The 12,349-nt window shown below is 44.5% G+C and overlaps 1 protein-coding gene across 3 annotated transcripts in view; it reads left to right on the top strand.

The window, feature by feature from the left end:
- Positions 1–11,417, top strand: part of tet3 (tet methylcytosine dioxygenase 3) — a 39,301-nt gene extending 27,884 nt beyond the window's left edge. For 2 of the 3 annotated variants that reach the window (XM_065962748.1, XM_065962752.1), the window contains 4 exons: positions 812–1,145; positions 2,143–2,280; positions 2,376–2,730; positions 3,360–11,417. In XM_065962748.1, coding sequence (XP_065818820.1) covers positions 812–1,145; positions 2,143–2,280; positions 2,376–2,730; positions 3,360–5,104 — 2,572 coding nt within the window. In that variant the 3' untranslated portion in view covers positions 5,105–11,417. The remainder of the gene's footprint in view (positions 1–811; positions 1,146–2,142; positions 2,281–2,375; positions 2,731–3,359) is intronic. The other variant, XM_020654799.3, reaches the window with a different exon arrangement.
- The last annotated feature ends 932 nt before the right edge of the window (positions 11,418–12,349 follow it).

Raw genomic sequence — 12,349 nt, 5'->3', positions numbered from 1 at the left:
CGTGGAGAGAACCCACACATGCACAAGGAGAACATGCAGACTCCACACAGAGAGACTCCTGTTAGACGGGGATTCAAACTAGGAACCTCCTCACTGTGAGGAAACAGCGCTAACCACTGCACCACTGCGCAGCCCTCAAGAAAAAATATATTCAATCAATCTTTATTTGAAGAGCATCAATTCATAACAAATGTTATCTCAAGACACTTCATTAAAAGAGCAGGTCACCTTACTCTTTTTTTTTTATTGTATTCACCAAAATGTGCATACACACACTCACACAATAAAAAAAAGAGATACAAACAAGAGGGGAACTGTGGTACAATACAGTTTTTTAAGCAGATTTAGACAAAAACAAACAAACAAACAAAACAAAAGGAAAAGGGTCAGTATATAAAATGAATTAATTAGAAAGAGGGACAAAATAAATAAACAGGACAAAGAAAAACATGGGGACAGTATAGTAACAAAATTATGTAAAATAAAAACTGGTGGGATAGGTTGTACACATGGTGACGATTTTTTCTTTGACACTCACTTCTGCTTGAGTATGCTTGTATATGCAGTCAAGGGGTTGTTATTGGTCTTGTTAGGCCGGGGTGGGACCTGTTCTGTGCACGCTGCATATAAATAACTCGGAGACTAAAAACATGCTGCTGTGACATTAATGCTAATTTCCTAGTTGGCATTTGCTATGTTGTTTTATCGCTCTCTGCACAGATAACGAGGTGTACATAATGATGTGAAGCATCCAGGTTTACAAATCGTTCATGTATTAAACTTTGATCCTGCTCACTTTCTCCCCCTGCAGTCGAACCTGTGCATGCCAAGGCAAGGACCCTGACTCCTGTGGTGCTTCCTTCTCCTTCGGCTGCTCCTGGAGTATGTACTTCAACGGCTGCAAGTACGCCCGGAGTAAACTGCCGCGCAAGTTCAGGCTACAAGGAGATCGCCCTGAAGAGGTACACATCACATCGATATCTAACCATTGTTATACCATTGTTAACCACATGTTATTTAAGCTTCCATTTCAATGCTCTTTTCTTCTTCATCAGGAGGACAAACTCAGGGATAACTTCCAGCATCTGGCAACTGAGGTGGCTCCTTTGTACAAGCAACTGGCTCCGCAGGCTTACAGTAACCAGGTTTGTTGTACAATCAACCAATCAGTCATTATTTGTAAAGCGGCCAATTCATAACAAGCGTTATCTGGAGACGCTTTTATTTTTTTATTATTATTTTCTTCATTTTATTGCACTTAAAAAGCAAAACAAAACAAACTAACATAATAGATCAATGGAAAAACAGACAGTACATAATGATTAGTTAATTAACAAAATATACATTTTGAAAGAAATGTGATGGAGGAGCCAAATAAACCCAGAGGGGCTTGTCGAGTGGCCCTCCTAAAGAGAAACATGTAACACAGACATATTATTAATGTCGTCAAAGCAAAAACAATAAAGCTAACAAGAACACATACTCAATAAGGTGTAAAAGAAAGCAAAACAAGAGACATCTTAAAGAAGAGGGGAAAAAGGAAAATAAGCTCTTATGGCAGAGAATGGTTATGATGGTGCATTGGTTAATTGGCCAAGCAGGAAATAAATGGTTTGTTTTTTAAATAAGTTGAGGCTGGTGCTGTTTCTAATATGATTGGGTAAATTGTTCCAACAATGGTATGTAGGTTTCTGGGTATAAATAACATGTATGAGCTTTTTTTTGTATTGAGATCAGATATAAATCATTGATATAAATAAGAAAGAGTAAAGGACCAAGGATCAAGCCTTGTGGCACCCCACAAAAGAGCATATGGGATAATATGATATCTGTATGATATATAATATTTACTGTTTGAACCTTTAGACAGTGACAAACTGAAGCAGCACCAGCTACACCCGTCATCTTCATAGTCTGCTTTAAGTGCCTCACTGAAAAGCAGACTATGAAGAACTTGGCACATAACTTACAAAAAGTTCCCACCTCTTAGCAAGAGAGGAAGAGAGAATCTGAAAATACTCAAATGAGCAGGGACTTAACATGTTGTGTTGAAAAAAATAACATGTGAAGTGCTGCCTTTAAGAAGGGGGCGTATCCAAAATGAATGCATGTAAACAAAGTTATCTCTGTCCTGTTCATCAGTGTCAGTCAGAGGAGAAAGCTCCAGACTGCAGACTCGGCTTGAAGGAAGGACGGCCGTTCTCTGGAGTCACTGCTTGTATGGATTTCTGTGCCCATGCTCATAAGGATCAACACAATCTCTACAACGGCTGCACAGTGGTAAGATAACTTTAAAACTGCGTTCTGTTGTGTCATGTGCTGCCTAAGAACAGTCTTACATTACATGTTCCGCTCCCTTCCCTTCATCCACCCAGGTGTGCACTTTAACTAAGGAAGACAACCGAGCAGTGAAAGGGATCCCTGAGGACGAGCAGCTCCATGTGTTGCCTCTGTACAAGATGTCTGTGACGGATGAGTTCGGCAGCGAGGAGGCCCAGCGCCTCAAGATGCAGACGGGAGCCATTCAGGTGCTGCAGGCTTTCCGCCGTGAGGTGCGCAAGCTGCCCGAACCTGCCAAGTCCTGCAGACAGCGCCGCCTGGAGGCCAAGAAGGCGACCTCAGAGAAGAAGAAAAACAAACTCCTGCAGCAGGCGGGCGAGACTCCAGAGAAAACTGTGGTCAAGGCTGAGGTCTGCATCACGGCTTCCCCTCAACCCCAAGGCAATAAAGGTAACTTAATGTTGTGTTGTTTTGGGTCTTAAAACCGATATTATACTTTGTCTGTAACCAACACATGTCCCGACTGTTAGGCAAGGCAAGTTTATTTATACAGCTCATTTCAACAACAAGGCAATTCAAAGTGCTTCACATCATGACAGAGGAAAGAAAAGAAACATTAAAATAGAACATTTAAAAATCACTGAAATTATTAAATCTGAAAATATGTTCAAATAAAAATAATTCAAGTGAAATTAATTGAAATAAGTAAAAAGTAAAAGTAAAAATATAAAAAGAGTTAAAAGTTACAGTGCAGAGTTTAAGTTTAAAATCTTATTAAAGCTGTTTCATGAAAGGCAGCTGTAAACAGGTGTGTCTTCAACCTGGATTTAAAAGAGTTGAGAGTTTCAGCAGACCTGCAGTTTTCTGGGAGTTTGTTCCAGATATAAGGAGCATAGAAACGAACGCTGCTTCTCCGTTAGGCACATTATTTAAATTATAATCTAAAGTGCCTTTAACTAGAGCCGAAACCCTCAGCTGGTAGGTATAAGAACTTTGATAGAAGTCATAAAATATAAAAAAACTGACATGCAGTCGACGTTCACTTTCTAACAACTTTTCGTTTTGTTTCAAACACTCAGCAATTATCAAACAGGAAGTGAAGCCCAACATCAAGAAAGAGCCCTTCAACGGATCAATGGATGGATACCCCGTGCAGGCAGCAGACCCTTTCAACAATATCTATCCACACGCTGCCTACTATGCAAGGGGAGGCCACCCCCCGACCGGCCAGCCCTCTGCACCAGACCCGGTTAACGGTTACCATCACAATCTGCACTATGGCTACTACAACTACCCCCCCAACGCACTTTTCCGCCCTAAGCTAAGGACCTACGAGGGTCGAAATGGCTCTCTGCTTAAAGCCGGCATCAAGGCCGAGCAGGTGGACGTGAAGCCTGATTTTCAGAGCCTTCAGGCTAGACTCGCCCAGTCCTACCCGAGCCACCCAGAGCAAGCCAACCAGCTTAACCACAGCGCTTACACCCAGCCCGCAGACTACAACCAATCCCGTCCTTCCTCCGTCTCTTCTGAACCCTCCAACAGGGGCACTCCAGTGATCAAGCAGGAACCTATGGACATGCCGGTGTATGAAGGCAGCCAGGCCGGTGCCAACACACCCAGCACTACCCTCCAGCCCTCGGCCTGGCCAGGACACAAGCTCAATGGGAGTATCGTTCCCAACAACTGGGAAGGCCATTTGAACCCCAAACCAAGCCCTGATAGCTCATTGTTGAATCCGGATAAGCAGCAGTTTCACCAGCATTCCCAACAGAGGCAGCCCTCCCCTTACCCCCAGCAGTGGACATCGTACCATGGCTCAAACGCCATGATGACCTCACCCATCCCATCGCCCTCACTACAGGTACCTTGCTCTCTGTCTCCGTCCCCTCATCTCCAAGGATCCACACGCTCAATCACCCCACGCCCAAGCACCCCTGGTTGCTCTCACTCAGGCTCAGTCACACCACAGCCAGGCACCCCAGGCCCAGGCACCCCAAGGCACTGGGCCAGTCCCGCTCCCAGTCCCCAGCCGAACGCTTGGGGCATGGGGACCATGGCGTACAGCCCCGGTTTGAAGCACAGCCATCCCGCAGGAGCCTACCCGGACAAGATCTGGTCCAAGACGGGGGAAAGTCGTTGTTCGACTCCTCTTGGGCTCCAAGAGAAGGCGTGGAAATCTTGCGGGGGTTCAGTGGCAGGCAGTACCCCATCCCCCGCCCCTGAGGGTCGCCTCTTCCCCGACGCCCTGCAGCAGTCGGATCAGGCCTGCTGGAACCCCGGCAGAGCGGAGAGTAACGCCGAGAACCACAAGGGCCGCGAGTTGGACGATGACGAGGTGTGGTCCGACAGCGAGCACAACTTCCTGGATCCTAACATCGGTGGTGTGGCAGTTGCCCCGGCCCACGGCTCCATCCTGATCGAATGTGCACGTCGGGAACTACACGCCACCACTCCGCTCAAAAAGCCGGACCGCTCCCACCCGACCCGCATCTCCCTGGTCTTCTACCAGCACAAGAACCTCAACCAGCCCGTGCACGGCCTGGCTATTTGGGAGGCCAAGATGAAGCTGCTGGCGGAGCGAGCTCTGCAGAGGCAGCAGGAAGCGGCGCTCCTCGGGCTCTCCCAGGAGGACATCAAGGCCCTCGGCAAGAAGCGCAAGTGGGGGGCTACGGTGGCAGGTGCAAGTCCAGGACCCGGACAATCTAAAGACAAGAGGGAGGGGCCAGTGACGCGATTAGCCCCCACTTTCCATACCAACTCTACGGTTACTGTGTCTCCCTATGCCTTCACCCGCCTCACCGGGCCCTACAGCCACTTTGTCTGAGGTCACACAAACACAGACTGACAGCTACAGGGTGGTGCAGTGGAGGCCCCCGGAGAGAGCGTGGTGAGCAGGGTGAATGTTTCTCAGCCATCCAGCCGCCTGCCGCCTCTCCATCCTGCCCCCCTCCGTAGTCCACTTGGAGGGATGTTTTTATTGTTTTTACCTCATGTCAGGCAGTGGTTTGGGCTTCAAACACACTGCCTGTGGTGCTCTTCCTCTTCTCTTCCCTGGAGAGGAACTCCATTGCTTTTTTTTTTCTTGTTTATAGAATTTTAATGATTCTTAATTATTGCTATTATCAATATTATTATGATTGCTATTGTTACTGTCAATGTTGTTATTACAGGTATTATAATGAAGACTTGTTTGTTTTTATTATTGCTGTTTTCATTAATGTTATTATTAATGACGTGATTGTTTTTTTTGGTTATATATTTTTTTAAATCAATCAGTCTGCGTCTGTCAGACTCAGACATTTTGCTTTTTTTTTCCATGTTTGGAAAACGTGTACCCTGTTTTCTATTTTGATTTGAATTGTTCTTGTCAATCTTCCAGCTGTACTGCGAGGAGGAGCAAACGTCTGTCAGGCCGAACAGCTAAATCAATATTTCAGTAATCATACGGAACTTATAAAAAAAGAGCCTTTTTATTACGCTTAGATATCTATCTCTATATGAACAATATGAAGATATGTAGCTTTAATTTTTAAAGATTTAAGGCCTTCACAAAGGACTAGAGCTATTATTTTTCACCTGGGTACAAAACTAAACCTTCTCCAGTGGTCATTGGTTAGACCACTGGTTCTTTAACCTTCTCTGCCGACCCCCCTCACCCCTCAACATGCACACAGATACACTAAAACCCAGCATCAGACCCCCTTTGCAAAACAAACTCCCTCATCTTGGTGGCTATGTGCACGGTGCAGGTCTTCCATATGATGATGGTGTGACTCTTTATCCAAAGCTTGATCCAAAGGTAACTGGACTCGGTTGAAGATCAAGTCCAGGTGCCTTTGGGTCAAGCCCCTGCTGCACCCCTGCAACATAAACCCCCAGTTTGGGAACTCCTGGACTTCACCAGAAGCTCTGCTGTCTAACACACCAAAGACAGACTCACTGTACTGAGACACCCTTTTTTCAAAATCATTCTCTTTTGTCTCGAACTCACAAAAACTGTAATTTCAGATTTTTTTCCAATCGCCGATATCGAGTATAAGATACAGGTTTACTGTTCCATTTTTAAATGGTAGGAGGAAACATAAGAGCAGACATTTGATTCTACTTTCCTGTATTTCTGTGAGTGAAGGCCGAAACTGAACTTTTTAGTCATAAACAAATCATCAAGCTCCATCAGATGTGAATATGATGCCCGGTGAGAAACTAATTGTTATTGTCCTTTACTTGATACTGGGAGAAACTAATGCTGCTGTTCTGGTTGTAAGATGATGCTCCTTCTCTGATTCTGTGCACCCCCTCTCCTCCCCACCCCCACACACACACAGCTTTCGACTGGTGCTCAACTTTCAACCCTGAATGATTCTCATTCTGCTTCTCTTCATGGCACTTGATGCTGAACTTCGGTGCTTTAACTCTTTAAATCTGACTCAACTAGCATTTGCGTATATGTCTTTGTTTTGACCTGGAGTGAGTACCAGATGGTGATGATTGGATCGATTCCTTCATTAAGACGCATGAGCTGGACATTTCTCATGCAAAGAAGAGTATAATGAATTGCCGTATAGATACTCATCTTTGCCATGTATTCTCTATTTCTTAAAGTGCACACATCTGGTACTCATCAGAGGTTCAAACAAATGATACTGTCTGCAAATGTCATTTGAACTAGATCTGCAAATACCACACAGAAATGAAAAAACATGGCAACTTAACCTTCCTTTAACGTTCAAGTAGAGGTGAGCACTTCCCAAATGTGAACTCTAGAGGGCAGCAGAGACTTGGATTCCACTCTGAAGCCAGTAGAGCCTCACCTTGCTGTTTTAACCATCCACGGCCAGCAGAGGGGGGTATCAGACCCTGTTTGCTGACCAGTGATGGGCAAGGCCGTGGTTTATCCTTGTCTGTGTGAGCATAGTCTGGAGATGCTTTTGGGAAGCCTGGGTTAAAAAGGCAAAGGAAACAGTGTTAGGACAGCGGTGCTTTTGGTGCTCCTACACAAACTCTGGTGCTGTCCTTTTTACACTTGATAACCAGTGAAGGGCCCGCCTCTTCCTCTGCATGGTGCTGTCATCTTCAAGCAGAGCGGGGCGGGGGCGCCTTGACCTCCAGAGAGCCAGCCAGCCTGTAAGCGGCTGCCCTGCGGGTACAAAGCTAATTCTTTGGACTTGAGAACTGGTTAGATGTTTATGCATTTTTATTTTTATTTTTTTAAATGACAAATGCATTCAGCCTCAAAGACACACTGTCGAGGTAACGAAAGCACAGTCACTGAAACCATTTCAACCCATTCAGAAAAAAACTAAAAGTACTGAGAGTTGAGGGCAAACTTTGGGAAATGACGGATTCTGGGAGTTAGCGCCAAATGCAGATGGATCTCTCACTTTGTGTGTATGTGTGTGTACGTGTGTGTGTTTGTGTGTGTGTGAGTGAAAGAGAAGAGCCAAAGAGAGAGACTATTTGATAGCCTATTTGATAGCCTTCATTTTCACCCCATCAACTAAACAACTATTTGACTCAAACGGTTTCATGGTTTGAAGCGTTGAAAATGAAAAGTGAGTAACTCCCAGATCTGGACGCAGGCTCCCTCCTTTGATACCGGGTGGTTGTTAGGGTTTGGGGTCATGACCCCTGGTCGTCTGTGAAAGACCCTGTTACCTCTCCCCCGGGGGGGTCTCCAGCTCTCTACCTCACGCTGTAGAGACACTGGTCACAATCACAACTTGCTACTGAGGGCGGAGAATCAACACATATTATGACCCTTTGTGTGCTCAAGATCACCACACTCATTTGAACCTGTTCTCTTTTTGTTTTTTTGTTTTTTTACTCTTATTTATTACTACATGGTGATGATGATGATGATGATGATGATTGTCTTTGATGTTTGTTTTTTTTTCATCTTTTTTATATAGCTAATACAAATTGTACATAGAGAAGAAAAGATTTATAAAAGCACTTTTAATCTTGATTTTAATGACAAAAAGAAAGAGCCGATTATTGACAACTTGAAGCTTAAGGGTTTTTTATTTTGTTTGTTTGTTTTTTTATTTTCTCACAAGAGAGATAAGAAATGTAAATATTAAAATATTTAGGTAAGATTATTTAACTTGGTGAGGATAGTAACTAAACCGTGAATGACAATGGGGTATTTTGAAGTCTTTGACGACCCTCAACGACAGTCACCAACACTTGGGTCTCCACGTGTTGTGTGTACTTTGTGTGCTTAGTTACACTGCTGTTTTCGCTTTTATTGAGTACTGTAGCCCTTGACAGCATGTAACTGACCTGTCACTTTCTAACAACACATTCGTTTGCCCGGTTATGTAACATGAAGCTATACCTAACTCAACCTGTCACCCTGACCCCTGAACCCTGTATCTAACACCAGATGAATTTTACAGTTTGAGATTTTCTACTAGACAGCCATGAAGTTTCTGACTTTTTTTAAAGGCGGTTAAATCAACCTGGTTCTGTTGTACTCCAGCACAGTGAACAAAGGGACACATGTAGAAGGAGCATGTGCTGCTTGTTGCTTAAAGGGAGAAGAACACGTTTATTGACGGGTTGTCTGATGTTAGTCCGCTGAATGTGGAGCTGAAGCCAGCAGCTGGTTAGTCGAGCCAAGCATAGAGACTCTAGAAGACGAGAAGCGTCACTCCAGTGTTGTGGTACTTGAAATCGGACTTGAGACCACTTTTTGAAGGTCTTGTCTTGGGATCAAAAGCATTTTTACTCGGTTTGTCCTGGTTTCAGACTCGATGGACTCTGGATTTTAAATCAAGACCGCCACTGATCGCCTATTTATCCACATCACTCCTGTGATTAGAAGGAAAACTCCTCCGGTTACAGCCGCAACCTTCCGCCCCCTGCACTCAAGATGATGATTTTTCAGTGATATTTATGGTCTTGTCTTGTCTTGGTCTCATTCTGCCTTGGTCTTGGTCTTGGTCTTGGTCTTGGTCTTGGTCTTGACTCGGTCTCGATCCCTAAATGTCTTGGTCTTGTCTCGATCCCTAAGCCTTGCCTTGGACTTGGTCTTGGTCTTGGTCTTGGTCTTGGTCTTGGTCTTGGTCTTGGTCTTGGCCTTGCTCCCGGTGCACTCTGGTCTCAGGTCTTGGTCTTGTCTCGGTCTCGCCCTGCCTTGGTCTTGGTCTTGGTCTTGGTCTCGACCCCTAAATATCCTCTTCTTGGTCTCGGGTGTCAGTCTTATCTCGGTCTCACCTTGCCTTGGTCTTGGTCTCTTCTCGGTCTCAGAGTACTCTGGTCTCGGGTTAGTCTTGGTCTGGGTTAGTCTTGGTTTTGACTTCAACACTCCCTTGCTCCATCGACACAAACACCTGGACCTTTAAAGTGACTTTTCATATACGTCTTAGCATGTGAAGAGGTCGTTTCATCGTAGTAGTCGTGTTGCTACATTACTCCTCCCAGTTACCATAACGACCAGCAGCGATCCACAGAAAGTCACCGCGTCCAGCGAAGACATTTAACTCCCGTTGTGTGGATCTTTGGTGGGAGGATTTTGTGCCTTCGCTCGCAGCTACGCTCGACCTTCTCCCTCGTTTCAACCTCGTCGTTTTGCCGAGCTCGGCTTACTAGGTGCTGTCTCTGTTTCACATTTCCAAACTTCCAAAAACTCTTCAGTGCGATGCTCTTTGCTCAGTGTAACCACAGACCATGAGCAGGACACAAATCAAAAAGGATACTCTAGTTAAGGTTGCTCCGAGGTTTATAGCCCCGCCTACTTTTGTCAGTTGTGTTAGATTATCAGGTAAGAGACTTCCTCCCTGCTTGTTTAGACGTATCTATCATTATTATCTACTCTAGTTCTCAGAATAGTAAGAATGCACTTGGTACAAAAAGGAGGACATGTTTTAGTTTATGTTCATCATTTGATACTCAAATCACGTCCAACCCGTCGTTTGACTGGTGCAGCAACGTGGCCCGTTTGACTTTTAGACTGCACGGCCCAGGTTTCACACACACACACACACACACACACACACACACACACACACACACACACACACACACACACACACACAAGCCTACTGTAACAATGGGTGCTGAGGATACAGTGTACTTGATATCTTAATAACTCTGTAAATTCTTAAATGTCTCACTAGCTCGGTGGCTGGTTTTCTCATGAGAAGCGACGCCTCCCGAGCGGGTCGTTCAGCTGGTGCTATGAAGCTACAACCTACAAATCTCACTGTGTAAAAAATAGAAAATAAAAAAAAATGTGAGGGGATAAAAAATCGACGACCACAAATATTTTTCTGAGCTCTTGGAATGTCAAGAAGAGTCTACGCAGTTTGTCGACGGTGAAGCTGCCTCGGTGCTGACTTTGGGGAAAGTCTTTTGTTACAACGCTAAATACTAAATGATATCTCTTTTTGAGGGGGGGAGGGGGGGAGGCGCGCTCAAAAAGGTTCATTACATCCTCTCTCCCTCTCTCTCTTAATAATCATTCCATGTTGTACTTGAACTCATTAAAAACCAGGGTGAGATATGGAATCATGTAACCACAAAGACTGTTAATCTGGGTTTCCTGTTTGGCACGGTGCAAGTACCAAACGCTTCTGAAATAACCTTTTGAGTTATTTCAGATGTTCATGTTCATGGTAACTGAATGCTAAGATATTTGAACAATATGAGAAGAGCAACTGTGTACTGCCTCCCTCTTCCTCGTCCTCTCCCCCACACATGCACTTCCTTTTACTCACATCCCCCCCTTTTCTCTTATCACCTTGTACATTTAGTCTCACACACACACACTCATCACATTTGCATCTCACTGTGTATGGCCAGCTTTTTAAAACACCTTAATTTATGAACACTTTTCAAAAATTTGGGGGATGAAAGACTTAGGACCCAGGCCCATATGAGAAGAAAAAGAAATACACAAATGAACCTACACAAGTGGCAGCTACATTCCTCTTTGAGTTTTTTAGGATTGTTATTTTGGTTCTTTATTTTCATGTCAAGGATGCAGTATGTAAAAAAAAAAAAAGTGTTTTTGTTCAGTCTCTCTCTCTTGTAGCTGTATGGTGTATTATGTGAATACATAGTGTATGTGGTAAAAAAAACCCACAATATTGTTTTATGTTGCGCGATAAATAAAGACATTGAATTGAAATGTGCTTTGTGATGTGACTTTTCATTTCTTTTTACTGCCAGCACTTTGTTGCAACAGGAGACTAAGGCCCAGTGTCCACCTATAGCGTTTTTTCCGGGAGTGTTTGCATGAAGCGTTTGTGCTCTGAGAAGAAAAGCGCTGCAAGTCACTGCTCCGTTACTTTTTACTGCATGTTTTATATTTGAGGTCGTTTATTCCTTGATCGGACACGGAGCGAGGAGGATGTGGGTACAAGAGACGCGATCTCTAGGCGGCAAAAATACGGGGAATATCAAACAATTTGGAAAGAGTGCCGGTGATGTCAACAGCGGCATTCTGAAAAGTTGAAAGATTTTCAAATTTAGTGCTCAGAGCAGCCACACAAAAAAGGTGGCACGCTCTGAGGATAAGACTTAGGCGTGTTAGGCCCCGTGTCCACCTAGCATTTTTTTTTCTGAGCCCCAGCGTCTTCTTCAATTGTTTTCAGTGAGTAGAGAGCGTTTGCAGCAGAAAGCGGAAGCCTGGAGAAAAAGTGCAGTGTCCAGCGTCTTTTCTCTTCCGAGAGCTCTATCTTTTTTGTGCGGCTGCTCTGAGCGCTCAAGTTAAAAATCTTTCAAATTTTTTGCCAGCGCTCTTTTCTAAATGTATGACATTCCCCGCATCCTCCTCGCTCCGTGTCTGATTGGGGAATAAACGATCTCAAATATTAAACATGCAGTAAAAAGTAACGGAGCAGTGTAGGTCATACAGCAGATGTTGTCAGCAGACTGTTGTCATAGAGACAGGACGGACGTGCAACGCTTTTCTTTTCGGCGCACACACACTTAATACATACACTCCTGAGCGCACAGCCAGCGCTTTTCTCCCCGGAAAAAACGCTAGGTGAACACGGGTCTAATGCTGCACTATGACCTGAAAGTAAACAACAGGGCTGTGGAGGAATAGGTTCCTGCAGCG

The sequence above is a fragment of the Labrus bergylta genome, chromosome 2, assembly GCF_963930695.1.
Source record: "Labrus bergylta chromosome 2, fLabBer1.1, whole genome shotgun sequence".
NCBI lineage: Eukaryota > Metazoa > Chordata > Actinopteri > Labriformes > Labridae > Labrus > Labrus bergylta.
Note: the sequence above shows the minus strand (reverse complement) of the source record. Positions and strands in the feature narration are given on the sequence as shown.